General features: G+C 41.9%; 1 protein-coding gene across 2 annotated transcripts in view; it reads right to left on the bottom strand.

Moving 5' to 3' along the window:
- Positions 1–18396, bottom strand: part of LOC133613895 (kinesin heavy chain-like) — an 84628-nt gene that overhangs the window by 18191 nt on the left and 48041 nt on the right. For both annotated transcript variants that reach the window (XM_061971788.2, XM_061971789.1), the window contains 2 exons: positions 3339–3456; positions 3179–3255 (listed from right to left, as the gene is read on the bottom strand). In XM_061971788.2, the coding sequence (XP_061827772.1) occupies positions 3179–3255; positions 3339–3456 (195 nt within the window). The remainder of the gene's footprint in view (positions 1–3178; positions 3256–3338; positions 3457–18396) is intronic.

The raw sequence follows: 18396 nt of genomic DNA, 5'->3' as shown, positions 1-18396 counted from the left end.
ATAGTGAAACCACACTAAACAACACTGTCATAAACATGTGCCATATAGTGAAACCACACTAAACAACACTGCCATAAACATGTGCCATATAGTGAAACCACACTAAACAACATTGGCATAAATATGTGCCATATAGTGAAACCACACTAAACAACAACAACAAACACATTTTTGGAAGAATATTTGCACCACAACACAACATAAACACTACAGAACAAATTCCCAGAATTCCCTGCAGCACCAACTTTTCCGGGACGCTACAATATAAACAAATGCCATTGGTGGATCTACACCTAACATCCACTGTAATGATACCACGTACAATAGCGTATCTAGTCGATACTACTATGATTACATTGATATTTTTTAACATCACAAAATATTTCGTTTTTTTTTTAAATGTATATTATGTTTATAAAGTCAGTAAATACGTCCCTGGACACATGAGGACTTTGAATATGACCAATGTATGATCCTGTAACTACTTGGTATCGGATTGATACCTAAATGTGTGGTATCATCCAAAACTAATGTCAAGTATCAAAGAAGAGAAGAATAAGTGATTATTACATTTTAACAGAAGTGTAGATAGAACATGTTAAAAAAGAAAATAAGCAGATATTAACAGTAAATGAACAAGTAGATTAATAATCAATTTTTACAGTTTGTCCCTCATAATGTGTACAAAATAATAGGTGTATAAATGACACAATATGTTACTGCATAGACTAATTAGGAGTCTTTGTTTGTTTACTTACTACTAAAAGACAAGTTGTCTTGTATGTTCACTATTTTATTTAAGGACTAAATGACAATAATAAACATATGTTTCATGTACACTAACATTTTTTGTTAAAATAAAGCCAATAATGACAATTTTTGTGGTCCCCTTTTATTTAGAAAAGTACAGAAATACTTTTGGTACCGGTACCGGTACCAAAATATTGGTATCGGGACAACACTAATACCATATACCCACTGGCAGAAATGTAGATCGGCGCCTATGACACCAAACACACCTCAAAAGTGGTAAAGGAATGGCTAAATAAAGTTAAAGTTAAAGTCACACACACACTAAATTATTCTCTGCATTTGACCCATCACCCTTGATCACCCCCTGGGAGGGTGAGTGGAGCAGTGTTCAATCAAATCAGGCTAGAATGAAGGTTTTAGAATGGCCTTCCCAAAGTCCTGACTTAAAACGTGTGGACAATGCTGAAGAAACAAGTCCATGTCAGAAAAACAACACATTTAGCTGAACTGCAGCAATTTAGTGGTCAAGTGGTCAAGCAGAAGCTTGTGGATGGCTACCAAAAGCGCCCTATTGCAGGTAAACTTGCCAAGGGACATGTAAGCAAATATTAACATTGCTGTATGTATACTTTTGATTGGTCACGTTTTCAGTAGACCCATAATAAATTCATAAAAGAAGTTTTTTGTGAGCAACAAGTATGTGCTCCAATCACTACATCACAAACAAATAAGAGTTGTAGAAATGATTAGAAACTCAAGACAGCCATGACGTTCTTTACACGTGTATGTCCACTGTATATATGTACAGGTAAAAGCCAGTAAATTAGAATATTTTGAAAAACTTGATTTATTTCAGTAATTGCATTCAAAAGGTGTAACTTGTACATTATATTTATTCATTGCACACAGACTGATGCATTCAAATGTTTATTTCATTTAATTTTGATGATTTGAAGTGGCAACAAATGAAAATCCAAAATTCCGTGTGTCACAAAATTAGAATATTACTTAAGGCTAATACAAAAAAGGGATTTTTAGAAATGTTGGCCAACTGAAAAGTATGAAAATGAAAAATATGAGCATGTACAATACTCAATACTTGGTTGGAGCTCCTTTTGCCTCAATTACTGCGTTAATGCGGCGTGGCATGGAGTCGATGAGTTTCTGGCACTGCTCAGGTGTTATGAGAGCCCAGGTTGCTCTGATAGTGGCCTTCAACTCTTCTGCGTTTTTGGGTCTGGCATTCTGCATCTTCCTTTTCACAATACCCCACAGATTTTCTATGGGGCTAAGGTCAGGGGAGTTGGCGGGCCAATTTAGAACAGAAATACCATGGTCCGTAAACCAGGCACGGGTAGATTTTGCGTTGTGTGCAGGCGCCAAGTCCTGTTGGAACTTGAAATCTCCATCTCCATAGAGCAGGTCAGCAGCAGGAAGCATGAAGTGCTCTAAAACTTGCTGGTAGACGGCTGCGTTGACCCTGGATCTCAGGAAACAGAGTGGACCGACACCAGCAGATGACATGGCACCCCAAACCATCACTGATGGTGGAAACTTTACACTAGACTTCAGGCAACGTGGATCCTGTGCCTCTCCTGTCTTCCTCCAGACTCTGGGACCTCGATTTCCAAAGGAAATGCAAAATTTGCATGGTTGGGTGATGGTTTGGGGTGCCATGTCATCTGCTGGTGTCGGTCCACTCTGTTTCCTGAGATCCAGGGTCAACGCAGCCGTCTACCAGCAAGTTTTAGAGCACTTCATGCTTCCTGCTGCTGACCTGCTCTATGGAGATGGAGATTTCAAGTTCCAACAGGACTTGGCGCCTGCACACAGCGCAAAATCTACCCGTGCCTGGTTTACGGACAATGGTATTTCTGTTCTAAATTGGCCCGCCAACTCCCCTGACCTTAGCCCCATAGAAAATCTGTGGGGTATTGTGAAAAGGAAGATGCAGAATGCCAGACCCAAAAACGCAGAAGAGTTGAAGGCCACTATCAGAGCAACCTGGGCTCTCATAACACCTGAGCAGTGCCAGAAACTCATCGACTCCATGCCACGCCGCATTAACGCAGTAATTGAGGCAAAAGGAGCTCCAACCAAGTATTGAGTATTGTACATGCTCATATTTTTCATTTTCATACTTTTCAGTTGGCCAACATTTCTAAAAATCCCTTTTTTGTATTAGCCTTAAGTAATATTCTAATTTTGTGACACACGGAATTTTGGATTTTCATTTGTTGCCACTTCAAATCATCAAAATTAAATGAAATAAACATTTGAATGCATCAGTCTGTGTGCAATGAATAAATATAATGTACAAGTTACACCTTTTGAATGCAACTACTGAAATAAATCAAGTTTTTCAAAATATTCTAATTTACTGGCTTTTACCTGTATATATGTATATATATATATATATATCTACCTTCATGTCCACAGCATCTTTCAGGCGACTCAGGTGTTCTTTCTCTTTGTCCATCACGCTCACCTGCTGTATTTGATCTTCACAGCAACACCACAACATTAGACTGTCAGCCAATCATAGGACAGCATGAACCATCATACAGGTGGTACGCATCTCCAACCTTGAGCCCGAAGCTTGGCCACTTCCTCCATGAGAGCATCTTGACTTTCCTCCAGCTGTCGTTTGGTGAGCTCCATCTTGTGGAGGTCTTCTATCAGCGACGACATCTTCACCTCAAGCTTCAAACAAACCATACGAAGGTAATACCACTCATTATCCATTGTCAGACAATTGTTCTGTTCGTAGAAAACAACAAGTACTAACATGCACAAGTAGAATCAAGACAACTGGACCTCTTGTTTGAGAAGACGTTTCACCTTTCATCTAAAAGGCTTCTTCAGTTCTAAATTTTAGGTACAGAGTTTGCTAAATCTGTCCCTAAGACGCTTCTCGATGTCCTCGTTGTAATAGGCCAGGGGTCGGCAACCTTTACCAGTCAAAGAGCCATTTTGACCAGTTTCACAAATTATAGAAAACAATGGGAGCCGCAAAATTTTTTTGAAATTTTAAATGAAATAACGCATACGAAGTTTTTTTTTTTTGCTTTGTACTATGTATAACCAGGGGTCTCAGACACGCTGCCCACACCTTTATGTGGAATTTGAAAACTGGTGCGACCTTTATGTGGAATTTGAAAACTGGTGCGGCACGCGGGTTTTTATCTAATGGCGCTTGTCAGCGTCATGCGTGCCGTCATGGTACAGTATATAGCACCCACTACAGTCAGCGTGCCTGATCAGCCACACGTTGTATGGGGCTTTCGCTTTGCTCACGCATGGCATACTTAGTCAACAACCACACAGCTCACACTGACGGTGGCGGTATGAAAAAAAACAAAAAACTTTAACACTCTTACTAATAATGCGCCACACTGTGAACCCACACCAAACAAGAATGACAAACACATTTCAGGAGAACATCCGCACCGTAACACAACATAAACACAACAGGACAAATACCCAGAATCCCATGCAGCCCTAACTCTTTCGGGATACATTATACACTCCCCCCCCGCTACCAAACCCTGCCCACTTCAACCGACGCACAGGGGGGGGGGGTTTGATGTGTGAGGGAGCAGGGTTGGGGTGGGGGCGGGGTTTGGTGGTAGCAGGGGTGTATAATGTAGCCCGGAAGAGTCAGGGCTGCATGGGATTCTGGGTGTTTGTTCTGTTGTGTTTATGTTGTGTTAAGGTGCAGATGTTCTCCCGAAATGTGTTTGTCATTCTTGTTTGGTTTTGGTTCAAAGTGTGGCGCATTATTATTATTTCCTCTGGCACTGTTCCCCTAGCATTCAAGAAAGCGGTTATTCATCCTCTGCTCAAAAGACCTAACCTTGATCCTGACCTCATGGTAAACTACCGACCGGTGTCCCACCTTCCCTTTATTTCGAAAATCCTCGAAAAAATTGTCGCACAGCAGCTAAATGAACACTTAGTGTCTAACAATCTCTGTGAACCTTTTCAATCCGGTTTCAGGGCAAATCACTCTACGGAGACAGCCCTCGCAAAAATGACTAATGATCTACTGCTGACGATGGATTCTGATGCGTCATCTATGTTGCTGCTTCTTGATCTTAGCGCTGCTTTCGATACCGTCGATCATAATATTTTATTAGAGCGTATCAAAACACGTATTGGTATGTCAGACTTAGCCTTGTCGTGGTTTAACTCTTATCTTACTGACAGGATGCAATGCGTCTCCCATAATAATGTGACCTCTGACTATGTTAAGGTAACGTGCGGAGTTCCTCAGGGTTCGGTTCTTGGCCCTGCACTCTTTAGTATTTACATGCTGCCGCTAGGCGACATCATACGCAAATACGGTGTTAGCTTTCATTGCTATGCTGATGACACCCAACTCTACATGCCCCTAAGGCTGACCAACACGCCGGATTGTAGTCAGCTGGAGGCGTGTCTTAATGAAATTAAACATTGGATGTCCGCTAACTTCTTGCAACTCAACGCCAAGAAAACGGAAATGCTGATTATCGGTCCTGCTAAACACCGACATTTATTTAATAATACCACCTTAACATTTGACAACCAAACAATTACACAAGGCGAATCAGTAAAGAATCTGGGTATTATCTTCCACCCAACTCTCTCGTTTGAATCACACATTAAGAGTGTTACTAAAACGGCCTTCTTTCATCTCCGTAATATCGCTAAAATTCGTTCTATTTTATCCACTAGCGACGCTGAGATCATTATTCATGCGTTCGTTACGTCTCGTCTCGACTACTGTAACGTATTATTTTCGGGTCTCCCTATGTCTAGCATTAAAAAATTACAGTTGGTACAAAATGCGGCTGCTAGACTTTTGACAAGAACAAGAAAGTTTGATCATATTACGCCTATACTGGCTCACCTGCACTGGCTTCCTGTGCACTTAAGAAGTGACTTTAAGGTTTTACTACTTACGTATAAAATACTACACGGTCTAGCTCCGTCCTATCTTGTCGATTGTATTGTACCATATGTCCCGGCAAGAAATCTGCGTTCAAAGAACTCCGGCTTATTAGTGATTCCCAGAGCCCAAAAAAAGTCTGCGGGCTATAGAGCGTTTTCTATTCGGGCTCCAGTACTATGGAATGCCCTCCCGGTAACAATTAGAGATGCTACCTCAGTAGAAGCATTTAAGTCCCATCTTAAAACTCATTTGTATACTCTAGCCTTTAAATAGCCCCCCTGTTGGGCCAGTTGATCTGCCGTTTCTTTTCTTTTCTCCTCTGCTCCCCTTTTCCTTGAGGGGGGGGGGGGGGCGGCACAGGTCCGATGGCCATGGATGAAGTGCTGGCTGTCCAGAGTCGGGACCCGGGGTGGACCGCTCGCCTGTGCATCGGCTGGGAACATCTCTACGCTGCTGACCCGTCTCCGCTCGGGATGGTGTCCTGCTGGCCCCACTATGGACTGGACTCTTACTATTATGTTGGATCCACTATGGACTGGACTCTCACAATATTATGTCAGACCCACTCGACATCCATTGCTTTCGGTCTCCCCTAGAGGGGGGGGGGTTACCCACATATGCGGTCCTCTCCAAGGTTTCTCATAGTCATTCACATCGACGTCCCACTGGGGTGAGTTTTTCCTTGCCCGTATGTGGGCTTTGTACCGAGGATGTCGTTGTGGCTTGTGCAGCCCTTTGAGACACTTGTGATTTAGGGCTATATAAATAAAGATTGATTGATTGATTGATTATTAGTAAGAGTGTTAAAGTTGTTTTATATGGCCACCGTCAGTATAACCTGTGTGGCTGTTGACCAAGTATGCCTTGCAGTCACGTACGTGTGCAAGCAGAAGATGTGTATTGTTTAACAAGTGTTGGGCTGGCACTCTGTTGATACAGTTTATAGAGGGCGCCAAATGGTATACCATCATGGCACGCCCTTATTGTAGCCGTAAGGGTGAAAATCGGTGAATATTAATCCCGGGAGTTTTCTGCGAGAGGCACCGAAATCCGGAAGTCTCACGGGAAAATTGGGGGGTTCAGCAAGTAAGCTGCTGAGCCGCATCAGAGTGATCAAAGAATGCGGCTCCGGAGCCGCGGGTTGCCGACCCCTGTAATAGGCCGTCCATTCATCTTCTCCTTTGAGATGTGGACGTCAAAACTTTAAAGTAGAGAAGTAGGCTAACAAAATGAGACGTTACGCACCGAGCTACGTAAAAGAGTGGCTGAGCTACAAGAGGAGGTAATCTTGTCTTTTTGCCGTTTGTCTCAAAGCAATCCTCCATTTAAAAAGGTATGTACCCATTACATTGGCCCAATTTTTTTGAGATTCGTAAATAGCGTCGCCGTGGTAACACAAAATGTTCCCAACTATAAATGCCGCTGTTGGTGTGAGCGAGACCTTTTCGACGGTATAACATATGTGGGGGTTTGTTGGCCGGTTTGTCTCGTATTAATCGCAGCAGAATAAGCTAGAAGAACTATAATAAAAGTTGAAGTATGAGCAATAATAATATGGCCCAATTTTTTTTACATTAGTAAATAGCATGGTAACATGAAATGACACATTCTGTAGATTGAATTAGTACCACGAGTTCCGAGGGCTCCCTAAGGCGCTCCTCGATGGCCTCGTTGTAATAGGCCGTCCATCCATCTTCTCCTTTGAGATGTGGAAGTCAAAACTTTTTAGCCCGGGTTAAAGCAGAGAAGTGGGCTAACAAAATGAGATGTTACGCACCGAGCTACGTAAAAGAGTGGCTGAGCTACAAGAGGTCAGCTTGTCTTTTTGCCGTTTGTCTCAAAGCAGTCCTCCATTTAAAAAGGTATGTACCCATTACATTGGCCCAATTTTTTTGAGATTCGTAAATAGCGTCGCCGTGGTAACACGAAATGTTCCCAACTATAAATGCCGCTGTTGGTGCGAGCGAGACCTTTTCGACGGTATAACATATGTGGGGGTTTGTTGGCCGGTTCGTCTCGCATTAATCGCGGCAGAATAAGATAGAAGAACTATAATAAAAGTTGAAGTATGAGCAATAATAATATGGCCCAATTTTTTTTACATTTGTAAAAAGCATGGTAACATGAAATGACACATTCTGTAGATTTAATTAGTACCACAAGTTCCAAGGGCTCCCTAAGGCGCTCCTCGATGGCCTCGTTGTAATAGGCCGTCCATTCATCTTCTCCTTTGAGATGTGGACGTCAAAACTTTTTAGCCCGGGTTAAAGTAGACAAGTGTGCTAACAAAATGAGACGTTACGCACCGAGCTACGTAAAAGAGTGGCTGAGCTACAAGAGGAGGTAATCTTGTCTTTTTGCCGTTTGTCTCAAAGCAATCCTCCATTTAAAAAGGTATGTATGCATTAAATTGGCCCGATTTTTGGGAAATTCGTAAATAGCGTCACCGTGGTAACACGAAATGTTCCCAACTATAAATGCCGCTGTCGGTGCAAGCGAGACCTTTTCGACGGTATAACATATGTGGGGGCTCTTTGGCCGGTTCGTCTCGCATTAATCGCGGCAGAATAAGATAGAAGAACTATAATAAAAGTTGAAGTATGAGCAATAATAATATGGCCCAATTTTTTTTACATTTGTAAATAGCATGGTAACATGAAATGACACATTCTGTAGATTTAATTAGTAGCACAAGTTCCGAGGGCTCCCTAAGGCGCTCCTCGATGGCCTCGTTGTAATAGGCCGTCCATTCATCTTCTCCTTTGAGATGTGGACGTCAAAACCTTTTAGCCCGGGTTAAAGTAGACAAGTGTGCTAACAAAATGAGACGTTACGCACCGAGCTACGTAAAAGAGTGGCTGAGCTACAAGAGGAGGTAATCTTGTCTTTTTGCCGTTTGTCTCAAAGCAATACTCCTTTTAAATTGGCCCGATTTTTGGGAAATTCGTAAATAGCGTCGCCGTGGTAACACGAAATGTTCCCAACTATAAATGCCGCTGTCGGTGCGAGCGAGACCTTTTCGACGGTATAACATATGTGGGGGTTTGTTGGCCGGTTCGTCTCGCATTAATCGCGGCAGAATAAGATAGAAGAACTATAATAAAAGTTGAAGTATGAGCAATAATAATATGGCCCAATTTTTTTTACATTTGTAAATAGCATGGTAACATGAAATGACACATTCTGTAGATTGAATTAGTAGCACAAGTTCCGAGGGCTCCCTAAGGCGCTCCTCGATGGCCTCGTTGTAATAGGCCGTCCATCCATCTTCTCCTTTGAGATGTGGACGTCAAAACTTTTTAGCCCGGGTTAAAGTAGACAAGTGTGCTAACAAAATGAGACGTTACGCACCGAGCTACGTAAAAGAGTGGCTGAGCTACAAGAGGAGGTCAGCTTGTCTTTTTGCCGTTTGTCTCAAAGCAGTCCTCCATTTAAAAAGGTATGTACCCATTACATTGGCCCAATTTTTTTGAGATTCGTAAATAGCGTCGCCGTGGTAACACAAAATGTTCCCAACTATAAATGCCGCTGTTGGTGTGAGCGAGACCTTTTCGACGGTATAACATATGTGGGGGTTTGTTGGCCGGTTTGTCTCGTATTAATCGCGGCAGAATAAGACAGAAGAACTATAATAAAAGTTGAAGTATGAGCAATAATAATATGGCCCAATTTTTTTTACATTTGTAAAAAGCATGGTAACATGAAATGACACATTCTGTAGATTTAATTAGTACCACAAGTTCCAAGGGCTCCCTAAGGCGCTCCTCGATGGCCTCGTTGTAATAGGCCGTCCATTCATCTTCTCCTTTGAGATGTGGACGTCAAAACTTTTTAGCCCGGGTTAAAGTAGACAAGTGTGCTAACAAAATGAGACGTTACGCACCGAGCTACGTAAAAGAGTGGCTGAGCTACAAGAGGAGGTAATCTTGTCTTTTTGCCGTTTGTCTCAAAGCAGTCCTCCATTTAAAAAGGTATGTACCCATTACATTGGCCCAATTTTTTTGAGATTCGTAATTAGCGTCGCCGTGGTAACACAAAATGTTCCCAACTATAAATGCCGCTGTCGGTGCAAGCGAGACCTTTTCGACGGTATAACATATGTGGGGGCTCTTTGGCCGGTTCGTCTCGCATTAATCGCGGCAGAATAAGCTAGAAGAACTATAATAAAAGTTGAAGTATGAGCAATAATAATATGGCCCAATTTTTTTTACATTAGTAAATAGCATGGTAACATGAAATGACACATTCTGTAGATTGAATTAGTACCACAAGTTCCAAGGGCTCCCTAAGGCGCTCCTCGATGGCCTCGTTGTAATAGGCCGTCCATCCATCTTCTCCTTTGAGATGTGGAGGTCAAAACTTTTTAGCCCGGGTTAAAGTAGAGAAGTGTGCTAACAAAATGAGACGTTACGCACCGAGCTACGTAAAAGAGTGGCTGAGCTACAAGAGGAGGTCAGCTTGTCTTTTTGCCGTTTGTCTCAAAGCAGTCCTCCATTTAGAAAGGTATGTACTCATTACATTGGCCCAATTTTTTTTGAGATTCGTAAATAGCGTCACCGTGGTAACACGAAATGTTCCCAACTATAAATGCCGCTGTTGGTGCGAGCGAGACCTTTTCGACGGTATAACATATGTGGGGGTTTGTTGGCCGGTTCGTCTCGCATTAATCGCGGCAGAATAAGATAGAAGAACTATAATAAAAGTTGAAGTATGAGCAATAATAATATGGCCCAATGTTTTTTACATTTATAAAAAGCATGGTAACATGAAATGACACATTCTGTAGATTTAATTAGTACCACAAGTTCCAAGGGCTCCCTAAGGCGCTCCTCGATGGCCTCGTTGTAATAGGCCGTCCATTCATCTTCTTCTTTGAGATGTGGACATCAAAACTTTTTAGCCCGGGTTAAAGTAGACAAGTGTGCTAACAAAATGAGACGTTACGCACCGAGCTACGTAAAAGAGTGGCTGAGCTACAAGAGGAGGTAATCTTGTCTTTTTGCCGTTTGTCTCAAAGCAATACTCCTTTTAAATTGGCCCGATTTTTGGGAAATTCGTAAATAGCGTCGCCGTGGTAACATGAAATGTTCCCAACTATAAATGCCGCTGTCGGTGCGAGCGAGACCTTTTTGACGGTATAACATATGTGGGGGCTCTTTGGCCGGTTTGTCTCGTATTAATCGCGGCAGAATAAGACAGAAGAACTATAATAAAAGTTGAAGTATGAGCAATAATAATGTGGCCCAATTTTTTTTTATTGGTAAATAGCATTGTAACATGAAAGTACACATTTTGTAGATTGAATTAGTAGCACAAGTTCCAATGGCTCCCTTAGGCGCTCCTCGATGTAATAATTACATTTGTAATAAACAGAACTCTTAGCGTTACAAATAACATCAGGGTGATTATAACAACAAGTGAATCATCTAGGGCAGTGTTTTTCAACCTTTTTTGAGCCAAGGCACATTTTTTTGCGTTGACAAAAATGCGGAGGCACACCACCAGCAGAAATCATTCAAAAACGAAACTCAGTTGACAGTAAAAAGTCGTCGTCGCAATTTTGGATATGACTTTAAGGCATAACCAAGCATGCATCACTATAGCTCTTGTCTCAAAGTAGGTGTACTGTCACCACCTGTCACATCACACCCTGACTTATTTTGTATTTGTTGCTGTTTTCCTGTGTGTAGTGTTTTACTTCTTGTCTTGCGCTCCTATTTTGGTGTTTTTTTCTCTTTTTTTGGTATTTTCCTGTAGCAGTTTCATGTCTTCCTTTGAGCGATATTTCCCGTATCTACTTTGTTTTAGCAATCAAGAAGATTTCAGTTGTTTTTATCCTACTTTGTGGGGACATTGTTGATTGTCATGTTCGGATGTACATTGTGGACAGCCGTCTTTGCTCCACAGTAAGTCTTTGCAATCGTCCAGCATTCTGTTTTTTGTTTACTTTGAAGCGAGTTCAGTTTTAGTTTGGTTCTGCATAGCCTTCCCTAAGCTTCAATGCCTTTTCTTAGGGGCACTCACCTTTTGTTTATTTTTGGTTTAAGCATTAGCCGCCTTTTTACCTGCACACTGCCTCCCGCTGTTTCCGACATCTACAAAGCAATTAGCTACCTGCTGCCACCTACTGATATGGAAGAGTATTACACGGTTACTCTGCCGAGCTCTAGACAGCACAGACACTCAACAACAACACATCATTTGCAGACTATAATTACTGCTTTGTAAAAAATATTTTTAACCCAAATAGGTGAAATTAGATAATCTCCCACGGCACACCAGGCTGGATCTCATGGCACACTAGTGCATACTTGCCAACCTTGAGACCTCCGATTTCGGGAGGTGGGGGGTGGGGTGGTCGGGGTGGGGCGGGGGGCGTGGTTGGGGGCGTGGTTAAGATATATATATAAGAAATACTTGACTTTCAGTGAATTCTAGCTATATATATATATATATATATATATATATATATATATATATATATATATTTTATTACATATATATATATATATATATATATATATATATATATATATATATATAAATACTTGAATTTCAGTGTTCATTTATTTACACATATACACACACATAACACTCATCTACTCATTGAGTTAATGGTTGAATTGTCCATCCTTGTTCTATTCTCTGTCACTATTTCAGAACACACACATTATACAAATATACATTATAAAATCAATAAGAAAACGGGAGCTCTAATTTGGGAGTCTGAATTAGGATCAGAAGTTCCTATAATAAACATTGCGCACTCACGTCGCCTTTTTGTATTGATTACTGCAGCTGTGCACTGGATTCATTCACAAATACAAACTACAACTCACAAACACTTTAGAGTTAGGCTCCATGATCAGAATGTGTACTTAAACTTATAAAGATCACATGGATATTATTCAGTGAGTTGATTCACCAAAACTAACCTGTTATACAGGAGGAAAAAGCACACAGGACGTTTCAATTGTTCACAGACTGGTCGCGCTCATCAGAATGACAAGACACTTCCGGTCTGCAGGTGATAGCATTCAATTGGGAAGACGCACCCTACTGCCCCCTACTGACCAATGTGAATACTGATAAATGTGTAACGACAGCTCCAAAAACGAATTCAAACCACAAAATAAAATAAATAAATCAACACAAAAATGTGACACATTATGGGTGGGTCACATATGCATGTACAGTAGATGGCAGTATTGTCCTGTTTAAAAGTGTCACAACATTGCTGTTTACGGCAGACGAACTGCTTTACGGTAGACGAAAACTTGACTGCTGTTGTTGTGTGTTGTTACCGCGCTGGGAGGACGTTATTGAAACTGCCTAACAATAAACCCACATAAGAAACCAAGAACTCGCCCTCCATCATTAGCTGTTTATATTGTGGGAAAGCGGACGTGTGAACAGGCTGTCAACACGTCACTCAGGTCCGTATGGAGCTGGAGGGGGCGTGGCCTCCAGCTCCGCCTGAATTTCGGGAGATTTTCGGGAGAAAATTTGTCCCGGGAGGTTTTCGGGAGAGCCGCTGAATTTCGGGAGTCTCCCGGAAAATCCGGGAGGGTTGGCAAGTATGCACTAGTGTGCCGCGGCACAGTGGTTGAAAAACACTGATCTAGGGATTACTAGGAAGAAGACGCTGTTGTATCGTGCTTACACACACTACAACAGAGGTGCCCACACTTTTACAGCAGGCCAGCTAATTTTCAAATTTTATATATATATATATATATATGTATATATATATATATATATATATATATATATATATATATATATATATATATATATATATATATATATATATAATTTATATTTATTGATGAAAGAGAGGTTAACAAGTTAAAGGTGTTTAATGATAATACTAGCATGTTTAACATTCCTTTCTTTCATGAAGACAATAATATAAGTTGGGCTTATTACCTGATTCTGAAAGTGCTTGCTTTTTGCCATCTTATTTGTCCAGCTTCCATACTCCTTTTTATGCACTTTACCAGAAACACATTTGCGGCAAACTCCGTAGCTTGCTAGCTTGTGTGCTTGCTTATTTTGTTAGCGCGGGCACGATGGAGCAGTGCTTTTATTGTGAAGGCAGGAACTGCGCGGTCGGTCTTTAGAGTTTTGACGGCAGGTTCGGCGCGAGAGTCTGTTGTAATAAAAAGTGTTTCTCGCCTTCCTGCCGGTCGTTTTTTCTTAAAAATGATCTGGCAGCAGCCAGCGTCATCTCACAAGACCCTCGGGTGCCGTGAATGTCAATCAAGGGACCAAAGTGACGTCCTTGTGAAGATTGATGATCGCTCATTATTAGGTCTATTTTTTTAAAGCCTGACACACCCTCCACCATCCACCGCTAGCTCGCCATCCACCTAACGGGCACCCCAGCTTTAACTGATACAGCCTTTTCAAATTAAAAGGGGAACATTATCACAATTTCAGAAGGGTTAAAACCATTAAAAATCAGTTCCCAGTGGCTTATTATATTTTTCAAAGTTTTTTTCAAAATGTTACCCATCACGCAATATCCCTAAAAAAAGCATCAAAGTGCCTGATTTTAACCATCGTTATATACACCCGTCCATTTTCCTGTGACGTCACATAGTGATGCCAACACAAACAAACATGGCGGAAAGAACAGCAAGCTATAGCGACATTAGCTCGGATTCAGACTCGGATTTCAGCGGCTTAAGCGATTCAACAGATTACGCATGTATTGAAACGGATGGTTGTAGTGTGGAGGCAGGTAGCGAAAACGAAACTGAAGAAGAAACTGAAGCTATTGAGCCATATCGATTTGAACCGTATGCAAGCGAAACCGACAAAAACGACACGACAGCCAGCGACACGGGAGAAGGAGAGGACGAATTTGGCGATCGCCTTCTAACCAACGATTGGTATGTGTTTGTTTGGCATTAAAGGAAACTAACAACTATGAACTAGGTTTACAGCATATGAAATACATTTGGCAACAACATGCACTTTGAGAGTGCAGACAGCCCAATTTTCATCAATTAATATATTCTGTAGACATACCCTCATCCGCTCTCTTTTCCTGAAAGTTGATCTGTCCAGTTTTGGAGTTGATGTCAGCAGGCCAGGGAAGCTAGGGTCGATAGCTCGCTTGTCTGCGGGAACAAACTGCCGCCATTGCTTGCCGTGCTACCGAGGTCCTTTGTCCCTGAATTGCTCACACACTCCGGCAGATTCAATGGGGGTCTGGTGGCAGATTTCTTTGACTTTATGGTTGGAAATGCATCTGCTTTGAGTGTCGCAGGATATCCACACATTCTTGCCATCTCTGTCGTAGCATAGCTTTCGTCGGTAAAGTGTGCGGAACAAACGTCCCAATTTCTTGCCACTTTGGCATCTTTGGGCCACTGGTGCAACTTGAATCCGTCCCTGTTGGTGTTGTTACACCCTCCGACAACACACCGACGAGGCATGATGTCTCCAAGGTACGGAAAACAGTCGAAAAAAACGGAAAATAACAGAGCTGATTTGACTCGGTGTTTGAGAAAATGGCGGATTGCTTCCCGATGTGACGTCACAACGTGGCGTCACATCGCTCCGAGAGCGAATAATAGAAAGGAGTTTAATTCGCCAAAATTCACCCATTTAGAGTTCGGAAATCGGTTAAAAAAATATATGGTCTTTTTTCTGCAACATCAAGGTATATATTGACGCTTACATAGGTCTGGTGATAATGTTCCCCTTTAAAGAGTTGTCTTTTTCCTGCATTTCAATGTCATTCACAAGGGTGAGTACAACTCCATGTTTCATGATGTTCTCACAGCCGGAAAATAGGCTTTACTCACCACTTGTGCCTCGGGATGTATAGCGTTAAGATTTTGTCGATACAATACCCTCATAGCGGTATTTATCGGTACTAAACAAAAATGTGGGAAAAAATTACATTTTTATTCCCATTTTTTTATCAGCACAAAAGGTTGCAAAGCTCCACAACAGGATGTTACCAACATCTACTTTTGTCTTCACCCAGTTTGCTAATGCAGTTGTTGTGTCATCATCTAGTAAAGCGTGTTTTTAATCAGTACAATTACACTCAATATTTAAGTGTAGCTTTCATGTGCGGAGCACAGACCTTCTACAGGATGTACTGTATCTTATCAATACCATCAGCATTTTGTAACAATAGAAATGGTTTTGTTGCACACAGACGTTTTTGAGTGAGCTACCGAGCTACGTCTGTGTTAGTGTAGTGTGAACAATGGAAATGTAAATAATCAGTAATCAAGTGTAAGGCTCCATCGTCCAGCTATTTTAGTCAAGAGACTGAAATATTTAGGCAAAATGTGTCAGCGGATGCTACCTTGCTTCATAGCAACTCTACGGATTATTGTATTACAAAAGCCCAAAAGCAGTGAAGTTGTCACGTTGTGTAAATGGTAAATAAAAAGAGAATACAACAAATTATTTTCAACTTATATTCAATTGAATAGACTGCAAAGACAAGATATTTCATGTTCACACTGAGAAACTTTGCAAATAATATGAACTTAGAATTAAATGGCAGCAACACATTGCAAAAAAGGCATTTTTACCAGTGTGTTACATGGCCTTTCCTTTTAACAACACTCAGTAAAGGTTTGGGAACTGAGGAGACACATTTTTGAAGTGGAATTCTTTCTCGTTCTTGCTTGATATACAGCTTAAGTTGTTCAACAGTCTCCCTTCTCATATTTTAGCCTTCATATTTTCAATGGGAGACAGGTCTGGACTAAAGGCAGGCCAGTCTAGTACCCACACTCTTTTACTATGAAGCCACGTTGATGTAACACGTGGCTTGGCATCCATCCATCCATTTTCTACCGCTTATTCCCTTTGGGGTCGCGGGGGGCGCTGGAGCCTATCTCAGCTACAATCGGGCGGAAGGCAGGGTACACCCTGGACAAGTCGCCATCTCATCACAGGGCCAACACAGATAGACAGACAACATTCACACTCACATCCACACCCTAGGGCCAATTTAGTGTTGCCAATCAACTTATCCCCAGGTGCATGTCTTTGGAAGTGGGAGGAAGCCGGAGTACCCGGAGGGAACCCACGCAGTCACGGGGAGAACATGCAAACTCCACACAGAAAGATCCCGAGCCCGGGATTGAACCCAAGACTACTCAGGACCTTCGTATTGTGAGGCAGATGCACTAACCCCTCTGCCACCGTGCTTGGCATCGTCTTGCTGAAATAAGCAGGGGCGTCCATGATAACGTTGCTTGGATGGCAACGTATGTTGCTCCAAAAGCTGTATGTACCTTTCAGCATCAATGGCGCCTTCACAGATGTGTAAGTTACCCATGTCTTGGGCACTAATACACCCCCATACCATCACACATGCTGCCTTTTACACTTTCACCCTAGAACAGTCCGGATAGTTCTTTTCCTCTTTGGTCCGGAGGACACCACGGCCACAGTTTCCAAAAACAATTTGAAATGTGGACTCGTGCATTAGTTCATCTTAGATGAGCTCGGGCCCAGCGAAGCCTTTCTGGATGTTGATAAATGGCTTTGGCTTTGCATAGTAAGAGTTTTAACTTGCACTTACGGATGTAGCGACCAACTGTAGTTACTGACAGTGGTTTTCTGAAGTGTTCTTGAGCCCATGTGGTGATATCCTTTACACACTGATGTGGCTTTTTGATGCAGTACAGCCTGAGGGATCCAAGGTGCGTAATATCATGGCTTACGTGCAGTGATTTCTCCAGATTCTCTGAACCTTTTGATGATATTACAGAGCCTAGATGGTGAAATCCCTAAATTCCTTGCAATAGCTGCTTGACAAATGTTGTTCTTAAACAATTTGCTCAGGCATTTGTTGACAAAGTGGTGACCCTCGCCCCGTCCTTGTTTGTGAATGACTGACCATTTCATGGAAGCTGCTTTTATACCCAATCATGGCACCCACCTGTTCCCAATTAGCCTGTTCACCTGTGGGATGTTCCAAATAAGTCTTTGATGAGCATTCCTCAACTTTCTCACTCTTTTTTGCCACTTGTGCCAGCTTTTTTAAAACATCTTGCAAGGATCAAATTCCAAATGATGGTTATTTTCCCTCTTTGGTCCACAGTTTCCAAAAACAATTTGAACTTGTGGACTCGTCAGACCTCAGAACACTTTTTACACTTTGCCTCAGTCCATCTTAGATGAGCTCAGGCCCAGCAAAGCGTTTCTGGGTGTTGTTGATAAATGGCTTTGGCTTTGCATAGTAGAGTTTTAACTTGCACTTACAGATGTAGCTACCAACTGTAGTTACTGACAGTGGTTTTCTGAAGTGTTCCTGAGCCCATGAGGTGATATCATTTACACAATGATGTGGCTTTTTGATGCAGTACCGCCTGAGGGATCCAAGGTCACAGGCATTCAATGTTGGTTTTCGGCCTTGTCGCTTACGTTCAACGTTCAAGGTGTTTTTATTATTGTCCATTCTTTAAAGGGGAACATTATCACCAGACCTATGTAAGCGTCAATATATACCTTGATGTTGCAGAAAAAAGACCATATATTTTTTAACCGATTTTCGAACTCTAAATGGATGAATTTTGGCGAATTAAACGCCTTTCTAATATTCGCTCTCGGAGCGATGACGTCACAACGTGGCGTCACATCGGGAAGCAATTCGCCATTTTCTCAAACACCGAGTCAAATCAGCTCTGTTATTTTCCGTTTTTTCGACTGTTTTCCGTACCTTG

Source organism: Nerophis lumbriciformis, linkage group LG13 (genome assembly GCF_033978685.3).
Source record: "Nerophis lumbriciformis linkage group LG13, RoL_Nlum_v2.1, whole genome shotgun sequence".
Lineage (NCBI taxonomy): Eukaryota > Metazoa > Chordata > Actinopteri > Syngnathiformes > Syngnathidae > Nerophis > Nerophis lumbriciformis.
Note: the sequence above shows the minus strand (reverse complement) of the source record. Positions and strands in the feature narration are given on the sequence as shown.